The sequence below is a fragment of the Peromyscus leucopus genome, chromosome 8b (genome assembly GCF_004664715.2).
Source record: "Peromyscus leucopus breed LL Stock chromosome 8b, UCI_PerLeu_2.1, whole genome shotgun sequence".
NCBI classification, from domain to species: domain Eukaryota; kingdom Metazoa; phylum Chordata; class Mammalia; order Rodentia; family Cricetidae; genus Peromyscus; species Peromyscus leucopus.
The window spans coordinates 30,021,837-30,046,107 of NC_051086.1; the positions used below are offsets into that span (position 1 = coordinate 30,021,837).

General features: G+C 43.0%; 1 protein-coding gene across 2 annotated transcripts in view; it reads left to right on the forward strand.

Annotated features, from left to right (window-relative positions):
• The first annotated feature begins 2,437 nt into the window (after positions 1 to 2,437).
• The window catches only part of LOC114706385 (hepatitis A virus cellular receptor 1 homolog), a 31,738-nt gene continuing 9,904 nt past the window's right edge, over positions 2,438 to 24,271 (forward strand). The window contains exons 1-4 of one of the 2 annotated variants that reach the window (XM_037201301.1): positions 2,438 to 2,658; positions 13,606 to 13,663; positions 15,974 to 16,312; positions 21,745 to 22,014. In XM_037201301.1, the coding sequence (XP_037057196.1) occupies positions 13,615 to 13,663; positions 15,974 to 16,312; positions 21,745 to 22,014 (658 nt within the window). In that variant the 5' untranslated portion in view covers positions 2,438 to 2,658; positions 13,606 to 13,614. Of the gene's footprint in view, positions 2,659 to 13,021; positions 13,104 to 13,605; positions 13,664 to 15,973; positions 16,313 to 21,744; positions 22,015 to 24,271 lie in introns of those variants that run through there. The other variant, XM_037201300.1, reaches the window with a different exon arrangement.

Consider the following 24,271-nt stretch of genomic DNA (forward strand, 5'->3'; position numbering starts at 1 on the left):
GATTCTAATGTCTATCCCCAGAAATTGTGACCTAATGTGTTACTTGGTAGAGGGAAAGTGTCTCTTAGTGTAACATTTGTATGCTTGTAACCTCCTATCCTTCTGCATGCTTGGTGGCATCCTCTGGGACTATCTGTCTAAGAGAAGGAAGGACAGAAAGAAAGGAAAAAAGAAAGAAAGAATGTTGTAAATTTGCTGAGAAAATAAATCCTGTTAATAAAAGTACTTCCATCTTGTAATAGCACATAATTAGGAAAGTTGTTTTGTTTTGTTTTCCTTTAAAGAGCTCATTTTCTGTTAATTCTTCTGAGGAAGGAAGGGAATGTTTTGGCTCACAGTTCGAGGGTCCAGTCCATCATGGTGGGGACCATGGTGGCAGCACTGGAAAACACCTGAAGCCATTGCATGCACAGTCAGGAAGGTGAGTGATAAATGTGGTCGTTCAGCTGCCTCCTCTCCTTATTCAGTTCCAGACTCCAGGCTGTGGGCTCCTGTTGCCCCTTCATCTAATGTTTATGTACCACATTTACCTTGGGGCTGGAGAGATGTGTCAGCAGTTTGGAGTGCTTGTGGTTCTTCCATTGGACCTGAAATAATTTTCCAGTGCCCATGTAGAGGGGCTATAATGGCCTGTAACTCAAGCTTTAAGGGATCCATTACACTGTTCTAGCCTTCAAGTGCATGCATGTGCATACAATCATGTGTAAACACACACACACACACACACAGAGAAAGACAAATAAAATATTAAACAATTTAAAAGCAAACAAAAGAATCCCTTTAACATATATTAATGAGTCTTTTACAATATTCAAATGATAAAAAAGATAATAATGCACATAGCTTCAAACTAAGGTCATAGTATTTCAGCCTGCTTCTCTATCTGGGAGAATACTAAGAAGGGTCTGTTGGCTTTTTTTCATGACATTTCCACCTCTAGACAAATGCGAATGAATAAGTTGTCATTGTCTCATGTTTTTGCCAAAATGGGTTCCTATGGAAAAGGATGTTTTGCTTTTTTTTTTTTTTAAAAAAAAAAAATGTAGTTCTTGGAATATTTTCAGGTCACAGAGTTCCAATAAAAAGTTGCCATCCTGAATAAATATGCACTGTTAATAACCAGACTCAACACTGTTAAAAGGGACAAATTCAGAGTAGGTTGGCAAGACTTAGCACACATTTATATAGCTCTCCTGGCATGGGCAGTTCACTTGGTGCACAGGGACTGTGAGACATCTTGTTTTGAGTGTAGACAGTTCTTTGTAAGATGGCCATCCTGGCTGTGGGTGTAGGCCAGGTTTATCGTAGTTGCCAAGCATGCATGGAGCTCTGGGTTGGATCCTCAGCACAGCAGAAACCCATGTGTGGTGGCACACACCTGTGACCCCAGCACATGGGGTGGCAAGAGGATGGCAAGTTTATAGTCATCCTTGGCTACATAGGAGTTTCAGGCTAGCCTGCATTACGTAGTGAGATGCTGTCTCAAGACAAGAAAGGAAAAAACAAAACAAAACAACAACACTCCCAGTCCAAACTGGAATGATTATCCTAAGTCCTTTTGGGAAAACCTAATATTTAAATCTCCCTGACTCCTCTATCTTTCTCTGAATGGGTGTGGGGGCAGCATCTTACAGCCACTCAGATGCTGATGGTCCAGGAGAAGTTTTAGCCCAAGCAGATGTGTGACATTGTCCCCAGTATCTTTAAGAAGTCCATGCATGGTTTATTTAATTATTTATTTGGTTTGGGGAGATGAGGAAGCCCTGCCAAGTGACAAAGCCTTCTGGAAACATTTTGTTTTGAACAATGTAGCACCTTCTAGTTGGCAGAAGAGAAAAAGATCACATCTAGCTTCCTGTCCTGCACAACTACCCAAGTCTAGAAGCCTGCATAGGCCACTTAGTACACTTGAAGGGGGGTTAGGGCATGGAGAACCTCAGGTTTGGAAGCTGGCAGCCTCTCCTCCTACACTTCTGCAAATAGAGACTCTATAGCTTCTTTTGCTTACACTGTTCCACTCTTAGCATGGGCTGTAAATAAACGTTTATCAGGATGGTGTTAGTTGAACAGCAGACCAGTGGGTATAATTAGTCAGCTTTCACTTCTGCCTCTGCACCAGGACCTGGGCTCTATTTATATTCTGTTCTTCTTTCTGTCTTTCATTTTATTTCATCTGCAAGTAGAGAAATTGGTTCAGGCATTTAAATTCCCTTTATTCTGGAGCCATATTAAAGTCAGGACTATCTCCAGGCCTAAAATCTGAACTCCAATGAAGACCTCTGCTGAGACTGTAGAGATATCCCACCAGCACTTTAGTTCTTGGTTTTTTTTTTTTTTTTTTTTTTTTTTTTTTTTTTTTTTTTTTTTTTTTTTTTGAGAATGGGAGCTCACAAGATCAACCTGTCTCTGCTTCCTGAGTTCTATTGTAATTATTTTCTTAAGATCTCCTTAAGTGAGTGCATAGATTCTATCTGGTAACAGATTGTAAATCTAGAGAGACTCAATTTTCAAACAAAACACTTGAAGGTGTGGCCTGGAGATAAGGATGGAGTTACAAATGAGACTTGTCTTTATCCATCAGCAGCTCTGGAAGAGTTCAGCAGCAGCAGAGGGTTAGAAGGAGAGACTGTAAGAAGCTGTGGCTCTCTTAGCTAAGTGGTAAGTAGAGTCTTCTGCAGACTCATGCTGGAGAGAAACAATCAGGAGAGTCCTCCTTGGAGTTTCTGTACCATATGGAAATATATATGGGGTGATGTGTGATTGTATGCGGGACATTAGGACAATGGGGCGAGGGGTGCGATTCTCTAGACATTAGGACAATAGCATTGAAGGAGCGCTTTGGATTCTTGGAATGTAGACTGGAATAATGGACTATCTTAGATGAGATATTAAAATGATCGTAAGCAATGTTGACATGAGAAAATAGAAGAAACCTGTAGAAAATAATCCGGTACTTTTAGATTAAGCCCTATATATTTAGGCTAGTGTCTGTAAGAGATGTGTAATATATATAACACGGGAAAGGGACAGGGGAATTTAGGGCATAGATATATTTGCAGTCTTGTTCCTTGATTTCTGTGGTTTGCAAAGCAAAAATATTTGAAGAAATAATTTGTTTGGTGGAAATGGAGAACCTTACAAGATCTACTGGCAGTTGAGGTTCTGTGTTAGGCTTGGGAGCAAGGCCCGATCAGAGGAAGAAAAGTTTGGCTTTAGTTGGAGTGTTGGAAAGGTCAAGGGAGTATCCATTGTGGATTGGTGAGCAGCTTTCAGAGCTTGGCATTCATTTTTCAATGACTAGGGAGATACTGAATTTCTTAAATATTGGAATAGATATTTAGAGAAAAATCTTCATATGATTTTTATGACTGTATACTTTTTTTTTGTTGTTTTTCGAGACAGGGTTTCTCTGTGTAGCTTTGCACCTTTCCTGGAATTCTCTTTGTAGACTAGGCTGGCGTGGAACTCACAGAGATCTGCCTGCCTCTGCCTCCCGGGTGCTGGGGTTAAAGGTGTGTGCCACCACTGCCCGACTGTCTGTATACATTTATGTTGAGGAGAATTTGTGCAATCCTACACTCAGACTGCAGTTTTATCCTCTCAGCTGTCTATCTGTCGGACCTGGTACTTCCTCCACTTCCAGATGCTGTGGGGGTGGTTGTGTATTCATTCTCCAATGCCCCATCCCACAAGTCTCCCCCCATTTAAATTGTGAACTCTTAAAAATAAGCCACGAGTCTGAAAATGTCAGAAATACATCATGATGAGCACTCATTTGATTTTTATAACAAATTTTGTCATCTCACTGGCCTAGCCCTCATGGCAGGCCTCCACTGAATTCTGGGATTACATCCATAAATGGCCAGGTCTGCATAGCGAGTTCCAGGAAAGCCAGAAAAGTTAGTTTATTGAGATAGGCCTATTGTATTCCAGGCTTTCCTCACAACTGAAGCACTGCTGAGGATGACCTTGAGCTTCTGAGCTTCTCTCCCAGCTGCTGTGATTACAGGCCCAGCTCATCTGATGAGGAAGATCAAACTCAGGGCTTCCTGCTCCCTAGACAAGCTGTCTACCAGCTGGACTGTCCCTCCAGCTTCTATACTGTTCATTCTATCATGAAAATACCAAGAAGCCCTGCATACTGGCAAAGACTTGTAATCCTAGCACTGGCAATTCCAACCCTTGGGAGATGGAGGCACTAGAAGAGGTTCAAGTCCATCTTTGCCACAGGGTGAGTTAGGCTAGCCTGGCTGATTGAGATTTTGAATTAAAAAATCAAAAACTCAACCTTTTTATCATGCTATTCTTCTTGTCAATTTCCATTTGTGTGTGTGTGTTATGAAATTCTAACTTTATAAAAATATGATCTTTCTTGTAAAATGGTAATGAAATATTTGTTATAATCTCAATTTGAGTGACTATGGCCTTAGGACATCAATTAATCCTGAGTGACATTTTACAATGTAAAAAATTATATGAACTTCCTTTTCATTTACTATTTATTTATTCATTTATTTTTGACATGGTCTTCCCATATAGCTCTGGCTTTCCTGGAACTCACTATGCAGACCAGGCTGACCTGGAACTCATTGAGATCTGTTAGCCTCTGCCTCCTGGTTGTGGAATAAGGGCCTGTGCTACCATACCTGGATCTTTGTTGTTGTTATTGTTATGACTCTTTTCTGTGTGCCAGAGATGGAAACCAGAGTCTCTGCCACTGACCTCTAACTCCATCTCCCAGACTTATTTTCCTCCTTTTTACTTTGAGACAGGGTCTTAGTAAGTTACTCAGGGGAACTAGATAGGCCTTAAGCTCATGATCCTCTGGCCCCAGCCTCCTAGAAACTGGGACTAGGCCTGTATTTCCAGGCCAAGTGTAGACTTTGATAGTCCAGGAATGAAAGCCAGGGTTTTGTGTCTGTAAAAAGCACAGAGGGAGTACTGGGTGTGTTGGATCATGCCTGTACTTCCCGCAGTCTGAGGAAGAAGGTCTCTATAAGTGAGAGACCAACTTGAGATAGAATACAAGCTCCAAGTCAGTCTGGGCTACAGTGAGATGCTACAAAAATAACTAAATGAATCAAAAAACAAACCGACTACGCTGGTGGGTCACGGGGTGAGGTGGGAGCTATAGCAAGGCACAGAGATTTCTGGTCATAAGATGTTGCATTTAGTGCCTTCCCAGCATCAGAGTGGGTGGAGCCAGCTGAAGTCAACCCAACCTGCAATTCAAGTTTTATCTAAAGTTAGATTGTTAGAAGCTGAGCTTAGTAGCTAATGGCTATTCAAAGATCTAAGATACCTTGAGATAACATTGGCTCTGACCTTCAGCTTTCTATCCCTCCCCCATCTGGATGCTCTTCTACTCAGTCAAGGCCACAGTCTTAGGGATCTTGAGCTCATGTCCAGCTGCTTAGACATCTGCTATGTAGAGAGGAGAGAGCTTCAGTCCACAGACCCTCAGTTCTGGGTTTCCTGCTATTGCTTTGTTTTCTGTTTCCTTGCATCCATTTTCACTGATGTCTCCAACACGGGAAGGTCACCAGCCCTCCCTGCAGGTGCAAGGTCCTCTGGACCAACCTTACCCTGACCTTTGCAGCTCTGACCTGGCATCATTGATGGTGCCTTTGCCACTGTTTGACCTTGACTTTCAGGCCCCCCCTTGTCTTTATGCTCTTGCTGCTTGAGCTGATTCTGCCTGTGTGTGGACACCTCTTCTCTGTTGCCCCTTTGAAGGAAAGCCATTCCCAGGAGGCCCCAGGGCTCTGCCTCAGCACACAAAACATCTCATAAAAGGCATTCTCCTCAGCACAGACATTCCCCAGAATACCTAGTTCAGGCTTCTGCCATTCAACAAAAGACAATGTGATCAATGAAAGCAAAGCTCTCCTTGGTGGGTTCAGAAGGCAGAGCAAACTCTGCTAAGTTCATTAATCATGTTGCCCTCTGTTATCTCTTCCACACTGAATTCCTGCAGCAGACACTAAGGCAGTGGTTCTCAACCTTTTTTTGTTTTTTCAAGACCGGTTTCTCTGTAATTTTTGTGCCTGTCCTGGATCTCACTCTGTATACCGGACTGGCCTTGAACTCATAGAGATCTACATGGCTGTGCCTCCCAAATGCTGGGATTAAAGGCATGTGCCATCACCATCCAGCAGGGATCTTTGATTGGTGTGTAAAATGAATTAAAAAATTTTTTTCTTAATTAAAAAAAAGCAAAACATTTTTAAAATTTCAGATAGTTCAGAGAGGTTAAGGAGTTCACCCTCAGTCACACAGGAGGAGGGCTACAGACAGACAGCAGTCTTAACCATCTTCCTCTTGGATGAACAAGTGGACAAAGGGGAAAGTCACAGACAGCAGACAGCAAGCTGTGGGAGCTTTAGTGTAGGATGGAGGGGGGTGGGTACAATTTGAACTTGGTTTGCCAGGCTACATGGACTTTCTAATGCTTTCCCAGAGAAGATGGGATGTGAGCAAAGCTGCAGAAGATGAGGCCAACCAGAGACAGAGAGATGTCACAGGAGAAGAAAGAGGGAGGATAAAGGTCCAGATGTGGGAGAGTGTCAGTGGTAGGGGAGGGGACAGGGAGAGACACCAGTGAAGAAAAAGAGGGCATGGGGGAACTGAGACAGAGCTCAGGAATCACTTAGTGAGGACTGTTCTTTGCACAAGGAAATACAGAGTCATTGCTGGGGTGTGGAGGTGCCAGGACCTGGTGCCCTTTGATGACTGTGTGACTGCTAGGATGACAGGCAAGGACACCACAGTGCAGGGGTTCTCAAATGCGGGGTCACAACTCTTTGGGGGTCAAAAGATCTTTTTACAAGGGTCTTGTAACAGCCTGCATATGAGATATACATTATGATACATAACAGTAGCAAAATTATAGTTCTGAAGTAGCAATGAAATAATCTTATGGTTGGGATCATCACAAGAGGAACTGTATTAAAGTGTCACAGCATTAAAAAGGTTTAGAACCAGGCTGGCCAGTGGTGGTTCATATCATTAATCCCAACACTCAGGGGCAGGGCAGAGCCAGATGAGTCTCTGTGAGTTTGATACCAACCTGGTCTACAGAGTGAGATCCAGGACAGGACAGGCACCAAAACTACACAGAGAAACCCTGTCTAAAAAACCAAAATAAATAAATAAATAAATAAATAAATAAATAAATAAATAAATCCTCCTCTTTCCTCTTCCTGCCTTCTCAATCTCCCCCTGAACTCACCCCCTCCCCCGACCCCCAACAAGAAGACAAGGCCTCCCAGGAGGAGGCACATCTAGTAGCGGCATGTCCAAGGCCTTCCCCCTGCCTCAAGGCTGCAGGAGGTGTCCCATCATAGGTAGTAGGCTCCAAAAAGACCCTCATGCTCCAAGGATGGATTCTGATTCTACCTCCAGGGGGCCCCCTAAGCAAATAAAGGTACACAATTTTCTCACCATGCAGAGGGCCTAGTCCAGTCCCATGCAGGCTCCACAGCCATTGATCCAACTTTCATGAGTTCCCTCTAGATTAGTTTGGCCATCTCTGCAGATTTCCCCATCATGATCTTGATGCCCCTTGCTCACAGTATCTCTCTTCAACTGGACTCTTAGAGCTTGACTGGTGTTGGGCTGTGGATCTCTGCAACTGCCTCCATCAGTCACTGGAGAAATGCTCTGTCTTGACAGTTAGGATATTCATTGATCTGATCACTGCTGCAGTTCAGTTCAGGCACCCTCTCTACCCTTTCTAGTAGACCAAGCTGGAGTCATCCTTGGGGATTCCGGGCAACTTCCCTAGAACCGGTTTCTCTCTGTCCCCATGATATCTCCCTCCATCATGGTATCTCTCTCATTGCTTTCCCACTCCATCCCTGTAAAACATTTTTCTTAACATATTACTTTTCTACATAAATACAAGCTTCATGAGGTCAGGGGTCTTTAATTCATTAATATATACAAAATTCATGGAATCATATATAATATGTTGTAGCTATGCAATAAATGTGATATCAGTAAAACTTTAGTATTCTAGCAGTGTTTGCTATAGTAAACATGAATTTCTTGTAGTTTTATCTATCTACCTTTCTGATTTATAATTATTATTTTAAATTATGTGTATATGCATGTGACTGTATGGATATTTGCATGTGAATGCAGAAGGCTTCTCAACTCTCAGATTCTCTGGAGCTGGAATTAAGGGTGATTGTGACTCACCTGAGGTTGGTGCTGGGAGCCATACTCCATTCCTCTGCAAGAGTGTAGACCCTCTTTACTGTGAGCCATCTCTCCAGTCTCAATATCAGCATTCTAACGTGAGTAGGAAGTGAAGGGAAATGGCTGGCTTATATGGTAAGCAGAGTTGTCAGAGGACTCTGGGACATTAGGAGACCATTTGGAGGGGATTTCAGGAGTCTCTTTATGGATAGTGGCCTATGATAAAGTGGTAGGGTTGAGGTGCTATGGAGTGATTTAGTGAGTACCTAGTAGTGCACAGGGCCAATGGGGGGAAAACAATGTGAATTCAAGCAGTTGAACTGTTTCAGAGAGGGCAGCAGAGGCTAAGTTGGGGTGGGCTTTGGCAATGTGCTATCCCCATGTTCCCACAAATGAAGCTCTTTAGTAAGGAACTGGGAATTCTGGTCTCATACCTGAGTCCTGTCATCACACAGTACTCCCCTGCAAGTGATGAGTAACCTTCAGAGGATGCCAAAGCTGACCCTAAAATGTAGTGACTCAGGAAGACTGCAAAGCTCTAGTTAACAAAGAAAAATTCCATCATCCTGACAAGGCTCAGGGATCAGGGGCTTGGCCGACCTGACGCCCCAGTTTGATCCTGGATCCTAATAATGGTGGAAGGGGAGAAACAACCTCTGAGAGTTGTTTTCTCCTTCACATGAGCGCCATGGCCTGCACACGTTCATGGACAGTAGTAGAGAGTTTATGACAAGAGTAAGAAATAAATAGTAAGAATTCCCCTGGGTTATGTCCTCTGTGAGCATTAGGGCACAGTGTCTGGTCTTGTGGGAGCCCATGGGCTAGTGTTGGGGAAATCCACCCCTAAAGATTTGTGGTATTTAATGGCTCAGCTCCTCAGCTCCTCAGCTCCCATTGTCATTCTTTCCTCACTTCTGATGCCTTCTGCCCTTCGCCTGTCTCCCTTAAGCTCTTAGCCTCTCCTGTCACTTGCTTTGGTTTTGCATCTTTATATTTTATTCGTCTTTTATAGCCCAGGCTAGCTCAGAATTGCCAGTCCTGCTACCCTCAGTCTCTCCAATGCTGGGATTATAGAACTGTACCACATGTTGCTTTTTCCTGTATTGTTAGGGTCTTACTCTATAGCCTTGTCTAGTTTGATACTTACTATGCAGACCAGGCTGCCCTTAAACTCATGTCAACCCTCCTGCCTCAGTCTTATGAGTGCCAGGATCACAGATAGGATCCATCACCCCTGACTCTCACATGTCAATTTTTAAGATATTGCCTCCTATCCTCTTACCCTGCTAACCCTGAGTGATGGAGTCATCTCTCCACATATCCTTAAATTTCCATTTGTTTATCTCTCTATCCACACTTAAATTGTCTCGAAGAAATATAGAACCTATGGTTGAGTACCATCCAGCACTGTAGTCATGTGCAATATCTTAACAATTAAAATCAAATTAGATGGAAAAATGAAATACTGTTTACTCAACTGGAGGCTGGAGAGACAGCTCAGCAGTTAAGATCCTGTACTGCTCTTTTAGAGGATGTGTTGTCAATTCCAAGCATCCACACCAGGTGTCTCAGAAGTACCTGTAATGCCAGTTCTAGGGCATATGATGTCTCTGGACTCAGCAGGGACCTGAGAAGTAGTGCACAGAGCTACACAGACACATGCATAATTTAAGATATAAAAAACAAATCTTCTAAAAGTTTTCTCAATTTGCTGGATATGGTGACACATACCTTTAATCCCAACACTTGGGAGTGAGAGATAACAGATCTCTGTGTGTCTGAAGGCAACCTGATCTACAGAGTGAGTTCCAGGACAGCAAGGGCTACATTTATAGACCCTGTCTCAAAAACAATTTTTTACTCACTTGTACTAGCCATATTATCAGTGCTAAATCAGTCCCTGGTAGCTACAATATTTCATAGAACTCATACATAATGACACCCTCATCAGAGAAGGTTCTATTGATGACTGGACATGGTGGCACACATCTGTAATCTCAGCATTCTGGAGGTGGAATCAGGACGATAGTTGTGAGTTTTAAATGGAACTTTAATGAATTTCAGGCAAGGCACACACACACACACACACACACACACACACACATATATGCTATATATAAATATGTATAATGTGTGTGTGTCCATGTACACACACACACACACACACAGAGGGAGAGGGAAAGACAGACAGACAGACAGTGAGAGAGAGAGAAAGACAGACAGACAGACAGTGAGAGAGAGAGAAAGACAGACAGACACACAGAGAGTGAGAGAGGGGAAACCCTGTCACAAAAGGTGGTTTTTTTTTTTTTTTTTCTAAATAGTATTCAGGTATTCCTCTTGGGATCTCCTTTTCACTTTTCCTTAATAAATTCATGTTAGCTCTGTTGAAACAAAGAAACACAACAACAAAGCTTCTACTTGGTGGCACTGGCCAGGAAGAGAGAGATGCAGAGACCAGGCCATCACAGTCACAGGGATGGATGTTCAGGGACACAAGAACAAAATAGCCAAAAGCAACTGAGATCTGGGAGGGGGGCAGGATGGCTGCTTTAGACTGCAAGTGATCCATGGGAAATGTCCCAGACATTTAAGCAGCGATCAGTAAGAAAGGAGAAAAAGTGAAAACTGTCTGTGGGGTTAAGGAAGAAGAGCCAAGACAGAACACTGCCTGGACAGACTTTCGAGATGAATGGGAAAGAAAGTCCACATGCCTATAGAACAGCAATCAGGAAAAAACAAAAACAAAAACCAAACAACAACAACAAAAACACTGGGTAAGGAATTGGCTCCCTGCTCCTTGAGAGAGCTGAGGTGGGGTTGTCAGAGGGACGTGACATGGTTTGATTACACATTTACCATTTGTCTCATTGTTTGTGAATTTATTTGTTAGTTGCTCACATACCCGTGTAAGTTGCTTGCACAATTCTGGATATTTTACATCCCTGTTGTGCTGAATCATAATCCCCCATCCTTAGTTGATTAGTGATAACTGCATTGAAATAAAAATCTTTTCAGAAATTCTTCTTAATGTCATTGGGATTTGGCCTAGTGTTAGGTCATAGTAAAACTAGTATTGAAACATTTTGCCTTTCAAATCAAAGAGGCATGTTTTAATTCTGTGTAAGCCACTGTAAGATTTATTCTCCTAGGTTTTGACAGCACAAATGGCAGCTCTTGGGTCCATGAGATCTCTCAGCAGGTAGAGGTGCTTGCCACCCATCCCAAGTTCAACCCTCAGGACCTGTATTATAGAAGGAGAGAACCTGCTCCACATAGTTGTCCTCTGACCACATGTGTGCCCTGGCATATTCATACACTGCCTGACACAAGATTATTTAAGGATAATTTTTTAAAAATGATAAAAATGCTGGTCTTATTCCAAGGAAAATAAGGGAATATTGTGAACCAATTGTGAATGGCCAAGGCTCAAGAACACAATGTAGCTTAGTTTATCATGACTCTCATGACCCACAGTGGAAGAGGCTATGTGAATTTTTATAGTCTGAACACAAAAGAACCTCAAAAATTATTGCATTTACCTAGGATCCTGGTGAAAACATCAGGCAGCTGGGACACAGTAGAACACAGAAATTTCTTGTATAGGTTTCTGAAGTTCTATAATTCTTAGCTATATAATTAGCTAGCTGTGTGAAAATGTAACAATGCATTCCACAAGTTTTTACTGATTGTCACAAGGATGTTAACTGAGATGCAGAGGTTGGTAGCAAATGGCTACTGAGGGGACAAGAGAGAATTTATACTATTTGTGGCTCTTGAACTTCAACTTTACATCCCTCCACAGTCTCCCTGCAGGATCTTCACAGTGTGGATTCTACAGGGAACTACAGCTCAAGCTTCAGTAGTTAGATAGACTAAAGTGTTCTCAAACATGTAGAGACAGAAAAAGGATTTGAGGCCACCAGTAAGGTGCTTACTCTAAGGTAGGCCTCACCTAGTTACTCAGTTGGATTCCAGGATGTGGAGAAGGTTTCCTTTGTGAACCTAGAAAGCTATTAACCATCACTGTCTGTTCTCTTCGTTTTATGAGTGAGTAGGCCATAGGACACCCTGTGAGATGGCTGAGTGACAGTGAGCATGTGTCAAGAAGGGAGCCAACAGTGTGAGACAGTGAATGCCCAAGTACAGGATCCTTCCTCAATAGCACTCTAAAGGGACAGAATGGTTGGTACCATGTTAAAAAGTAGGAGAGTTGTGTCTCCTGCTCGTTTTGTCTTGTCTTGATTTGTTTTTTGAGACAGGGTTTCTATATGTGTAGCTTTGTGTCTTTCCTGGAACTCTATTTGTAGACCAGGCTGGCCTTGAACTCACAGAGATATGCTGGCCTCTGCCTCCCGAGTGCTGGGATTAAAGGCGTGCACACCACTGCCTGGCTCATGTTGGTTTTATATGTTCTGAAGTTGTCTTGTAATAAAGAAATAAGATGTTTAAAACGTTCATGAAAATCATTGTTTGGCCACCACTTTGCAGCATTAGATTTCTGATCTCTTCTCAGTACAGGGGCTGTTCGTGTGAATAGTGCAGGGCCCAGCCTGAAGATGCTGAGCCATGGAGGCTTCATGAAAGCCATTGCTATCTTTAAGACTGGTAACAGGGCACACTTTCCTCTCTGAGAGGAAGTCATGGAATATTCTGACCAGAAGTGGAGTTAATGAAGTACTAGGAAGGCTTACACATGGTTTTATGGTTTACCAATTAAGAAACAAACGTTGAAATCCAGATGTTGGAATCTGAAGACAAGTAACACCCACCATGAAAGGGCTTAAAAGTAGCTGCCTTAGAGATTCCATGGGGATTTGCTGCCTGTGAGTCAACAGTCTATTGTCCCCTTCATAGCAGATTCTTCAAAGCGCAAACTTCCTTGCTATTTTATGTAGGAGGTAATCTAGGCATGAAGGGGCTCTGTGAATGGAAGGTTTTGTTCTGTACCAAGTGCTTTTCTAGGTGTCTCTAGACATCTCCCAGGAAGAAGTGGTCTCAGAAACCATGTGTAGAAGTATTCTGGCTCAGGATATCTTGCTAGTGATTAAGGTGGTTGGGATTCAGGGATTAGCCACTGTAACTACTGGCCAGAAACAATTGTGTGTCCACTGGGAGGCAAGTGATTCTTTGCCATTAGAAGACTGGTCTCTGCTTAGACTTCTACCAGAGAACACACTCTTGTCTCTGCCTTCAGTTTTCTGTTTACTACCTTATCTATCTCATGACCAGAAGTGAGATGACTGGCTGTATGTGAGGAAGGACTGGGAAAGAAGAGGAGATTTGGGAGGAAGGGGTTCCTATCAGAGATGCCTGTGTGATTCATAGTCAGAATGAAGACCTGCTCAGATAGGGTGTTTTGAGTGTCACAGCTAACCATAGTGTCTTGTGATTTTCCTTCAGGTCAACACCATGATGCATCCTCAAGTCTTCATTTCAGGACTCATACTGCTTCTCCCAGGTCAGTGAGTAGGTGAGCTGGAGGATGCTGAGGAGGCTAGAGCTGGCAGAAGAGATGACAATCCTCAGGCCTTTTTGATTATGGCTCATGTCATGAGCAGAGAACCAGGATAAATTGTAGCTCCAAAGAACTTTCTTAACCTGTATGAATTTCAAAACTTATGGCTAAATAATCATGATCGCCAAGAACATGTCAGGCATGAGGTGAGAACACATGCATGTGAAGAACAAGTAAGGGTGAGTGCACATGCATGCATGTGATGGTCAAGTTAAGGGTGAGGACATGTGCATATATGTGATGGACAAGTAAGGGTGAGGACATGTGCATATATGTGATGGACAAGTAAGGGTGAGGACATGTGCATATATGTGATGGACAAGTAAGGGTGAGTGCATGTGCATGTATATGTTAGTCAACTGTTAACAAAAAAATCAGAAACAGAGCTTTCCATGCAGGATGGCTAGTCAAAGTTAGCCTTAATTCCACTTCATTGTGCATTTTTGCTTGTTTAAACCATCTTCAATTATTTATCTTAAGAACATTCTAATTCAAAGTGTTTCATGAAGAGGGAAAAGAAGGAATAACATAATTGTCTTTGAGACATGGTCTAAGTTAGTCCAGGCTGGGCCCTGACTTCATAGCTAGTTGAGGATCACCTCAAACTTTTGATCCTCCTGCCTCTAGGTCTGAGATTCTCCTAAAAGCTGAGATCACTGGTGAGAAATATATTTTTGTGACTTAATTAAAATAGCATGTGTTTTATTTGTGATCCAAAAAAATGTATTTGGCAAAATCAAGAAATGAGTATCCCAGAAAGAAATATAATACTCATTTTATACAATTACAAATGTGCTTTCTCGATCATGTCCCAACCTCACAGCCTAGGCTGCATATAGGTGATTGGTTAGGGAATCTCACAGTTCATTGTTTTGTGCTTTTGTTTATTTGTTTCCTGTGCTGGGATCCAACACAGGGGCTAGCATGGGCTAGCCAAGCACTATATCATGGAGCTCCATTCTCAGCCCTGAGAGTTCCTTTAAAGGCTGTTGGAAGCTGTTGGTATTAGAAATTTTGTTCCATCATTCCCAAAATAATATTTAATCATTTCAGTTTTTAAATTGCATCATTAAGTTATTGGTTACATATTTTCTGACTATGTGGTCTTACTTTGCTAGTGGGTCTTGCTCAAGTTCTGGAATGTCAACAACTTATAAGAAGGGACCTCTGCTTAGTGTTTTTGTTTGTTTGGTTTTTGGTTTTGCTCTTTGTTCGTAAAGTGCTAATTGTAAAGTTCAAAATAAAGCTCAGCCCCTCCTGGTTGTTTTCTAAAACCCTTTCTGAAGACTGGCTTTGAAGTTACTAAGGTTCTGCCTTGAAGTCAACAATACTTTTCCAAAGCCATGGCTCTGCTCTTTGATTAGGAGAGGTGGGAAGAGTTAGTGATTTTGTTGTCATAGCACTGTGGGGAGGAGGAGGAGGGTGGTTTGATACAGGTTCTCCAAATCCTAGGCCTGTCTTCAACTCAATAGTTAGATGAAGCTGGCCTTAAATTCCTCATCTTCCTCCCTTTACCTCCCAAGTTCTGAGTATACAACTGAGTTCTGGATTTACAAGTGAGTTCTGGGTTTACAAGCGTTACTTTTGCACCCAGCTTCTCAAACAAAGTTTTAAATGTTTAATAATGAAACATTCGAGTTGGTCTCAGTGGCACTTGCTAATTACCCAGCACTCAGGAGGCAGAAATGGAAGGATTGTGATTTAAAGCCAGTATGAGGCATATAGCAAGACCCTGTGTCCAAAAGAAATACCACACTGAAGAAGAAAAAAGAAATGAAAAGTATCTGTGTGAATATCCTACCATAAAATAAGTTCTCTTGTTCACAAATGTATCTATTAAATAATCACATTGAGAAAGAATATGCTAAGAGAAAACTGTTTACAGTCTTCAAATTCAAGCTGTAAAACTGGACATTTAATCTTAGGTTTTGGGAGGTAGAGGCAAATGAGCTCTGGGAGTTTGAAGTCAGCCTGGTTTATGCAGCAAGTTCCAGGTCAGCCAAGGCTACAAAGTGAGACCAAGTGATAACAACGAACATTAAGTTGTCTGTTCCCTTTCAAGCCTTCCCTACAAAAACCTCAAAATGAAAACAATAAAACAAACAAACAAAACAACAATAAAAAAAAAAAGGTCTGTAGCTGGGATTCCACTTACCTCCCTGCTCTTCATATTTTTCTGAAAAAGAACAACAAAACTTTAGGAAAATGTTAGATATTAATTCTCCATTCACTCTCTGCCCCTTATTTTTACAGGTGCTGTGGATTCTTCTGTATCAGTGAAGGGGGTGGTGGGTCACCCTGTCACACTGCCATGTACTTACTCAACATCCCGAGGAGTCACTACCACTTGTTGGGGCCGAGGGGCATGTCCATCTTTTAATTGTGGAAACACACTTATCTGGACCAATGGATACCGTGTCACCTATCAGAGAAGCAGCCGATACCAGTTAAAGGGGCATATTTCGGGAGGAAATGTGTCCTTGACAATAGAGAATGCTGTTCAGAGTGACAGTGGTCTGTATTGCTGTCGAGTGGAGATCCCTGGATGGTTCAATGATCAGACAGTGACCTTTTCATTGGAAGTTAAACCAGGTAAGCTTTCTTTCTTTCCTTTATTTCTTGCAAGCAACCTGAGTTTGCTAGCAATTTGTTGTTTTCCGAGAAAGAGGAAACAGAAATATGTTTGGTTGAACACCTGCTTTTGAGTTGTTTAAAGACAGAATTTCCCGTACCTCAGGCTGTTCTCTGATGACCATGCTCTCCTGATCCTCCTGTCTCTAACTCCAGTGTTGAGAATACAGGGAGGTTCCACCAAACACAGCCTTAAATATTCTTTTGAGGCACAGGATGACTTTATTTGCTTAGATGAAGTCCTAAGATCATTCTTAATTCAAGGCCGTGAGCTAAGTCAGGATCCAGGTCCTAAGTGTACTTGGGACAGCCTTGTTGGTCCATGAAACTGCCTCCACTCTCCATCCTGAAACACAGTGGAGAGCTTTATCTAAGCTGGAAGCATGTGACTTTAAGACTTGTCTCCTTTCTGTGGGTCTATCTGAGAATGTTGAATCCCCATCCTCAACACTGTAAAGCCACTACAGCTCTAACCTGAAAAGCAGACAGGCAGGGGTCTGCTGCTCTGTGAGCTGATTTCACCAATGGTCAGCTGACCTTGCTGAGCACAGGCCCCATCATAGGTGGAGAGTTCTGCTGCCTGTCTGCCCTGCCTTGGGCCTTTGAAATAGGTCTCACATCTTGTTATACAATTTGTTGCCTGAACATTGGAACTGTCCTGATGGAAGAGGGTTCCTTCCAGCACCTGTTCACTGCCACTCAGCAGTGTACTAACAGATGAGCAGCAGCGGCTAGTCCATAGATGAAGCTGACACACAATTCCCTCCAATGAGCTTTGTTAGAATGAGGAGACCCCAAGGCCGAGATCAGACCTCCAGCTGGGAGGGAGAGCATTAGACAGAAACAATACCATCTATGAGGTTCATCCCTTGATGGGGTGTGAAGAGGCTTCCAGGGAGTTTCATTAAGAGCAGGATTGTGTGTGAGAGACAGAGATAAGAAGGACTAGAGAGACACAGATAGGAAGGACTAGAGAGACAGAGAGAGCTGCCATGACTGCAATGGCAGGTCTACAGAGGATCCTCTTCAGAGAGCAGCCTGCAGAATAATCCTCTCAGCATTCCCCCTGAGGAGTCTCAGGCTGGTCCCCAGAGCAAGGAGAAAGTCTGACTTGTTACATCTTTTAGTGGTGGAGGTGTTAGCTGCTAGGTCTCAAGATGAAGGCTAACTAAGGTGTTTATTATCATATCAAAGCAGACACTGGCTGCCTTGCTCTCAGCAAGGCCAGTACATGGCACACCCCGCCCCTCCCTAAATTCTCCAGCCCAGGGACTGGGCTGGGCTGCCTCTCCTCCAGCTGCTCATCCCTATGTAACCCAGTCATTTTGTTAGACAGGCCCCTTTGGGTTCTTGACCTCTTGGTCCCTATTCTTGGCTCCTGGCTTTCCTCTCTCCTCACATGAGGAGTTCAGTTTGCTGGTCATGTTCACTCTGGATCCTTCTGGATGCTCTCTGTCTGTTTTCTCCCTCATATCTACAGTAAATCTGCACCATGGGTAGGAGTAGTCATGTCTTCCTTTTATTTCTTTTTTTTTCATTCGAAAGTTCCCTATCATGTGTTTTAGTTCACCATAGGTTAAGTAACAGAGAGTATTGAACAGCCAGATATTGGTTAGGTCCAAATCAGGGCTGCTGTTAGGGCACAAAGCAGACAGCTTCTTTACTGTGTCAGGGAGCAGCAGCGAGGTGGGGCTTGACCTATTCAGACTATGGTATCTGGTCTAAAGGTGCAAGCCCATGTTCTAACAGTAACAAGTTCATGAAATCCCCAAATCTGGACTCATTACATTTTCTTTCTTTCCTTCTCTCTCTCTCTCTCTCTCTCTCTCTCTCCTCCCTCCCTCCCTCCCTTCCATCCATCCATTCTTTCTGTTTTTTTTTCTCTCTCTCTCTCTCTCTCCTTTCTCTCTCTTCCCCCTCCCCCCAGTCTCTGTCTCTCTCCCCCTCCATCCCTCCCTCCCTCCGTCCCTCCCTTCCTTTCTTACTTTTCTCTTCGTTTTTGTTTTTTCAAGACAGGGTTTCTCTATGTAGTTCTGGCTATCTTGGAACTTGCTCTTAGACCTTGAACTCACAGAGATCCACCAGTCTCCGCCTCCAGAGTGCTGGGATTAAAGAAGTGTTCCACCAGCACTAGGTTTTACACTTTCCTTCTTGAGGTAGATATCCTGATTTTCTTGCATTGACTAGAAGAGTAGGTTCATCAGGACTTCGTGGCTTCTGATGCTGTTCCTAATCTCTTTTTACTTAAGGGTAAATAGAAATCAATAATAGCTATAATAGAAACAACCTGTCTCTATATTTTTCAATTAAGAACATTATTCTTTAGGCTCCCAACTTATAGACTTTGTTATTCATTCATCCTTTCATTTATTTTTATGTTTAATTTGATTTTTAAAACTGCATTTATTATTGTGTGGCTGTGTATGAATGATGTGTATGTGGTGGGTATTTATGAATTTGCCAAAAGACAAACTCATATGGTTGGTAGTGTTGTTATAACCTTGTGTGAGTTCTAGGGGTGTAAGTCTGCTGACCAGGCTTGCAAGTCAAGGACCTCTACCCACTGAACCATTTTTTCTGGATCTCTGTTTATTGATTGACTGATTTCTTGATTTTGAGACTGGGCCTTGCTTTGTAAATCAGGCTGACCTGAAACTTCTTGCCCATGCCTTGGCTTCCCCAGTGTTGAGAGTATGGACATGTGCAACCACACCTTGTTAGAATGAGGTAATGGGGGCAAGGAGTGGCCTTGCAAATCTATGCCTTGGAGGCAACTTAGGGAAGCCAGAAGAAGCTGGTTGGTCATACAGTGTGCAAAGAAAGATGTATAGGGACAGCTTTGGGGAAGAGATGATAAGGTTCCTAGTGACTATCACAGTTGTGAAATTGTATTCTTTACCTGGATGAAGTTGAATGATATTCACCTCCAAAGGTACCCACTTACATGAGAATAAACTTTACACAGAGAGAGGGGGTGGGGAAGTGGAGGAGAGAGATCGCAAGAGAGAGATCTCTCTTTAAAAAAGGCCTGAGGGGATGTCTAGAAATTTGTCTAGCATGCCTAAGGCCTTTGGTTATGTCCCTTGAATGAAAACACACAATAACCAAGTGAGGACCGTGGTCACATCTTGGGAAATGCACTTGTCTAGCACACATTCCAGCCTAAAAGCCTGGGGTAAGATTCTCAGCACCAGGAGGGGCCTATGTATGGCATCATAGCATAAAATTACTAATTTCAGTTTATTAATTGAAGGTTTTATAAAGCTTAGAAATTCATTAGCAGGTCAGTGCTTACAAAGTCACTGTTTGAGTACTCAATGAGTGTGTAAGTGAGCCAGCAACTCTGTTTCCTCCTTTAACAACCAAGTCCACATCTTCTCATGGTTTAAACACATGGAGCTTCCACTTCAGCTGCTCTGGGACCCTCATCAGCTCCTTTGACTTTCCCATCTACCTGGGAGAAAAAAATGCCCAAGGGCAAGAGAAGCAAAGCTCCTGAGCTGGTGATTCTTTCCTGGCTTTGTTCTCACAATGACCTGACTAGATTGTTCACATGCTTGCTTTTCTCCACCTCAGAGATTTATGCTCTCCAGGGAGGGGGTGTACTGTGCTTAGGCCTTTGGCTGCACATTAGACTGGATCAGCAAACTAACCAGACCAGGTTAGAAACAGACAGTGGTAGCGACAGCGGTAGTGGTGTGGGGGTCCAGCAAAGGCGAGGGGCGTGTGCTCATGGTCTCATGGTCTCACGGTCTTGCTGGAGGGGGGGAGGAGGCGGCAAGCTGCAGCGGTTAAAGCAGTTCCTTGGTGGTCTATCCGGAGTCTGGACAGCACCAGATGTTGGTTAAGCAGCGCTCATGGCTGGCTGCCGCCTATGGCGGCCATGCCAACAGAAGAGAGCGCTGGATGTTGTGGTGGGGGAAGAATCACGAGCCATGGTAACCTTTTAGAGCTTTATTGGGGGGCGGGGGCATGCAGAGGACAGAGGGAAAACGGGGAAAGAGAGAGACCTGTGGAAGGGCACCTCTGCTCTTTAGGCTGGGACGCTGTTGCAGGCTGGTGACGTAATAAAGACATAATCCTTACACTGAGACCATCAGCAGCTGCTTGGATGCTTACAGCACTTTGGATGTTGTTAATTTGTGAATTGCAGGTTGAACCTGACTAATCCAAAAATACCTAGTCTTCAGTGATTAAAAATCTGGGCCCTTTGAGCACAGACTTGATAATACACTTGGAAAATCCAACTCCATGAAATTATCATGTGCATAATTATCAAAAGTTTATAAACTTTCTTTAAAGCTGTATATGTAAAGGGCAGGCAAATGAGTGCTACATCAATCTATGTTTATACCTGAGCCCGACCCATAAGTTATTTTCTATATGCAAATATTCCAAATCGTTAAGAAAGATTTAAATTCTGAAACCAAACATTTTTGGATAAGGGCTATTGACCTTGTCTCTCTTCAGTTGGAAGGAACTATAGACAATGTCCACTCTCTATTCCAATGTGCAAATCCCATTTATGTTGCAGCTTGTGAGGGGTCTGTATGCTAAGATGCAGAGTTGTATGTTGTGTCCTCTCAGGACTGACTGAAATGACCATGCTGGGCATGGAAGCTGTGGGGAAGTCAGTCACCACTGAGAGCAGTCCCAGCTTCCTCTCAGTCTCACAGAGATGCTTAGAGATCTGAGGATCTTACTGTAGCATGAACCTTAAAGAGTCTTATTAATAAAAACAAACCCAAGGCCAGTTATTGGGGTGAATGCTGGAAGATCAGAGAAGCAGAACAAGCCACAGCTTCCTGACCTCACCAATTCCTCAGCTGATCCAGTTTCCTCAGATTTGAAGCTTCTGTGTCCTCATCCAAAATGAATCACAGCTGAACTGCTTCTCAAAGCCTGAAAGCTTAACCAGCTCTAGTTCCTGTCCCCACGCCTTAAATACCTTTCTGCTTCCTGCTATCACTTCTTGGGATTAAAGGCTCTTGTTACCACGCCTCACTGTTTCCAGTGTGGCTTTGAACTCACAGAGATCCAGATGGATCTCTGCCTCTGGAATGCTAGGATTAAAGGTATGTGTTACCACTGCCTAACCTCTATGTTTAATATTATGGCGGTTCTGTTCTCTGACACCAAATAAATTTATTAGGGTGCATAATATATTGGAGAATACAATATCACCACATCTGACACCTGTCATTTATACAGTGTGTCCTTAGGAACAAGGACTTTATGCTCAGCTCCATGTTGTCAGTGCAGCTAGTCAGTGACAAAGAACAGAAGTTCAGGAGAGGAGCCTCTCAGGGTTCAGCTTCTCACTGGTGTCATAGCAAAAGTTATTGTCTCTTCTTGTTGACTGATCCTTGTTTCATCTTGATTTTCAAATCCAGAAATTCCCACAAGTCCTCCAACAAGACCTACAACTACACGGAGACCCACAACTACAAGAAGACCCACAACTACAGCAAGACCCACAACTACAGCAAGACCCACAACTACAACAAGACCCACAACTACAACAAGACCCACAACTACAGCAAGACCCACAACTACAGGAAGTCCCACGACTATTTCAGCAAGACCCACCCATGTACCAACATTACCCAGAATCTCCACCTCTACTTCTACAACACCAGCACACACACAAACTCACACACCAGGTACAACCCAATGTGGTTCAGGACCCAGAGTCCTTCTCATGAGAGTCAGTAGGACATAGACACTGAGTCAAGTCAGAAGCATAATATAGGTGAAGAGTTGTTAGCTGGGCCAACAACAGCTTCACAAAGTCTGTAACTTCCCATTCATAAGTTACATTCACCTTCTGCTGTGCAAGAGCTTGAACATGGAAGATACTCACCTCTCTATATCAGATTCCCAGGGGATTCACTACTAGCGAGACTTAGGTGGATCACTGATCTAGGACAGATGATGAGGATGGTAGAAATCTGGTCCAGCTGGACCTGACTATCTGATGAAAAACTAAAAAATGACTGAGAACTAGGGTCAGGGTGGGACGACTCTTGACCACTTACATCCATTTTGAAATTGGGCCATGCAGCTGAGACCACAGTTCAGGAAGGGTAACATTTAGCATTTCCTGAGCACCAGGTAGCATGATACATGCTTCCTGATGCAGAGTTTAATTCTCAGACACTTCTGTTCTATATAGCTGTGACCTGTCCCTATTTTATAGTGACAGGAACTTACAGAGTCAGAAAGCTCACGGTGGAAGTTACAGAGACAGAAAGTGGCTCAGACTCTGTCCCTGTTCACTTGGGTTGGAAGCTGGTTCTTCTGACTCCAGGGTCAGACCTCTGCCATGAGCATGGATGTTTGGAGGGTTTGTACAGTTTCCACATCCTCACTGGAAAGGCATCCTAATACCACCTCTTTAAAGAGTCAATGGATGACTTGTAAATTTTACTTTAAAGATCTTTCAATTTATTAGTGTAGATGAAAAGTCAATGTAAGTCCTTTGTAGGCATGAAAAAAACACACATCGAATTCAAAGGCTTTAGGAAATGCTTTTGAATGAGGCCATGTTCATACTTCTAATTGCCTACAAGTAAAGTTAATATTAATACATAGGAACTGAACTTACAGATGGGGAGAAGCATGTCATTCTGAAGGCAAGTTTGGGTTCAAACTTTCTACATCTTGGAGTGAAAAGATAGCTGTCAGAGGGGCTCTTTAAGCATCCTATCAACTGTCCATCCCCTGAGGGAGGGCTGGATGCTGACAAGCAGAAGAAGCCACACAGCTTTCTGTTGTTGTTCTTAGGATAATATGATGGGTGATATTTATATCCCTGTCCTATGACTGGCCACCCAGTGCTTTCAAGCAGGGGGACCCTGAAGGACTGGGCTACATGCCAAGTGTGCAGAGAGCTCTGGGTTATATCTAGACATGTGGAGCACAGGATTTGTGAGAACAACCACTTTGTTCCAGGCAGCTGCACACACTAGTGAACTGTGAGATCTCTCAGGATTGACAGAACTTTTCAATACTTAGTTTTTGTCTGTGTCAGGGGATGGGCTCATGGGCTGAGTTTGAAGAACATAGATAGGTTTTTTCACTTCACTAGAAACTGAGATTTAGAAGAAAAGCATTGGATCATGAGCCCAGATGACCTCTTGGGAGGTGTTTAATATATATATATATTTAATATTTATATATATAAATTAATATTATATTTAATATTTAATATTATATATATAATCTTATATTTCTATTGTTAGTTCCTAAAGAATTGCAGTTGAGGGTTGACTGTCCTGTCCAGGGAGAAGGCAAACACAGTGGCTACTGTAAAAAGAACACATATCCTCACATCCACCTCGGGTGCTCATCCTGGTTGTCCCAGATACTATTCATGGAATATAGGATGTGAGGTTGTAATAAAAGGGAGAAAGTGACCCAGGAATCAAGTTAAGCTCATGATGCCTTTTATGAAGAACTGAATTGGGTAATGTGTGACCATATGACATTTGGGTTGTCCTATCATTAGTTCAGAAGGACAGTCACATCCTCTTACATGTTTCAGTGTTAGGATAAAACAGGACAGTAGTGCAGAACAGGAGGGTGTTATTCAAATGTAAGGGTCAGGTTGTAGTGAGGTAGGGGATCCAGAAAGACTCTGAGGAGCCATGAGAAGCCCAAGTTCAGGTATTCCAGTCTGGCCACAACCAACTTACTCCAAGATCCTCCCTTGTTCTGAACAGGGAAGCATTTAGAGGATCCCAGAGAGGCAAGTGCTCATCTCTGCAGGTGAAGTGAACTGTGAGTGAGAACAACGTAGGGACTCCAGAAGAAAAGGGAAACACAGGCTGCACTAGAGTGTTCCATGTGGAAGCCTTTGGTGAGCAATGGAAGATGAGTCAGAAAACACAGGAAGTCACTCCTGTACAGGAATGGATG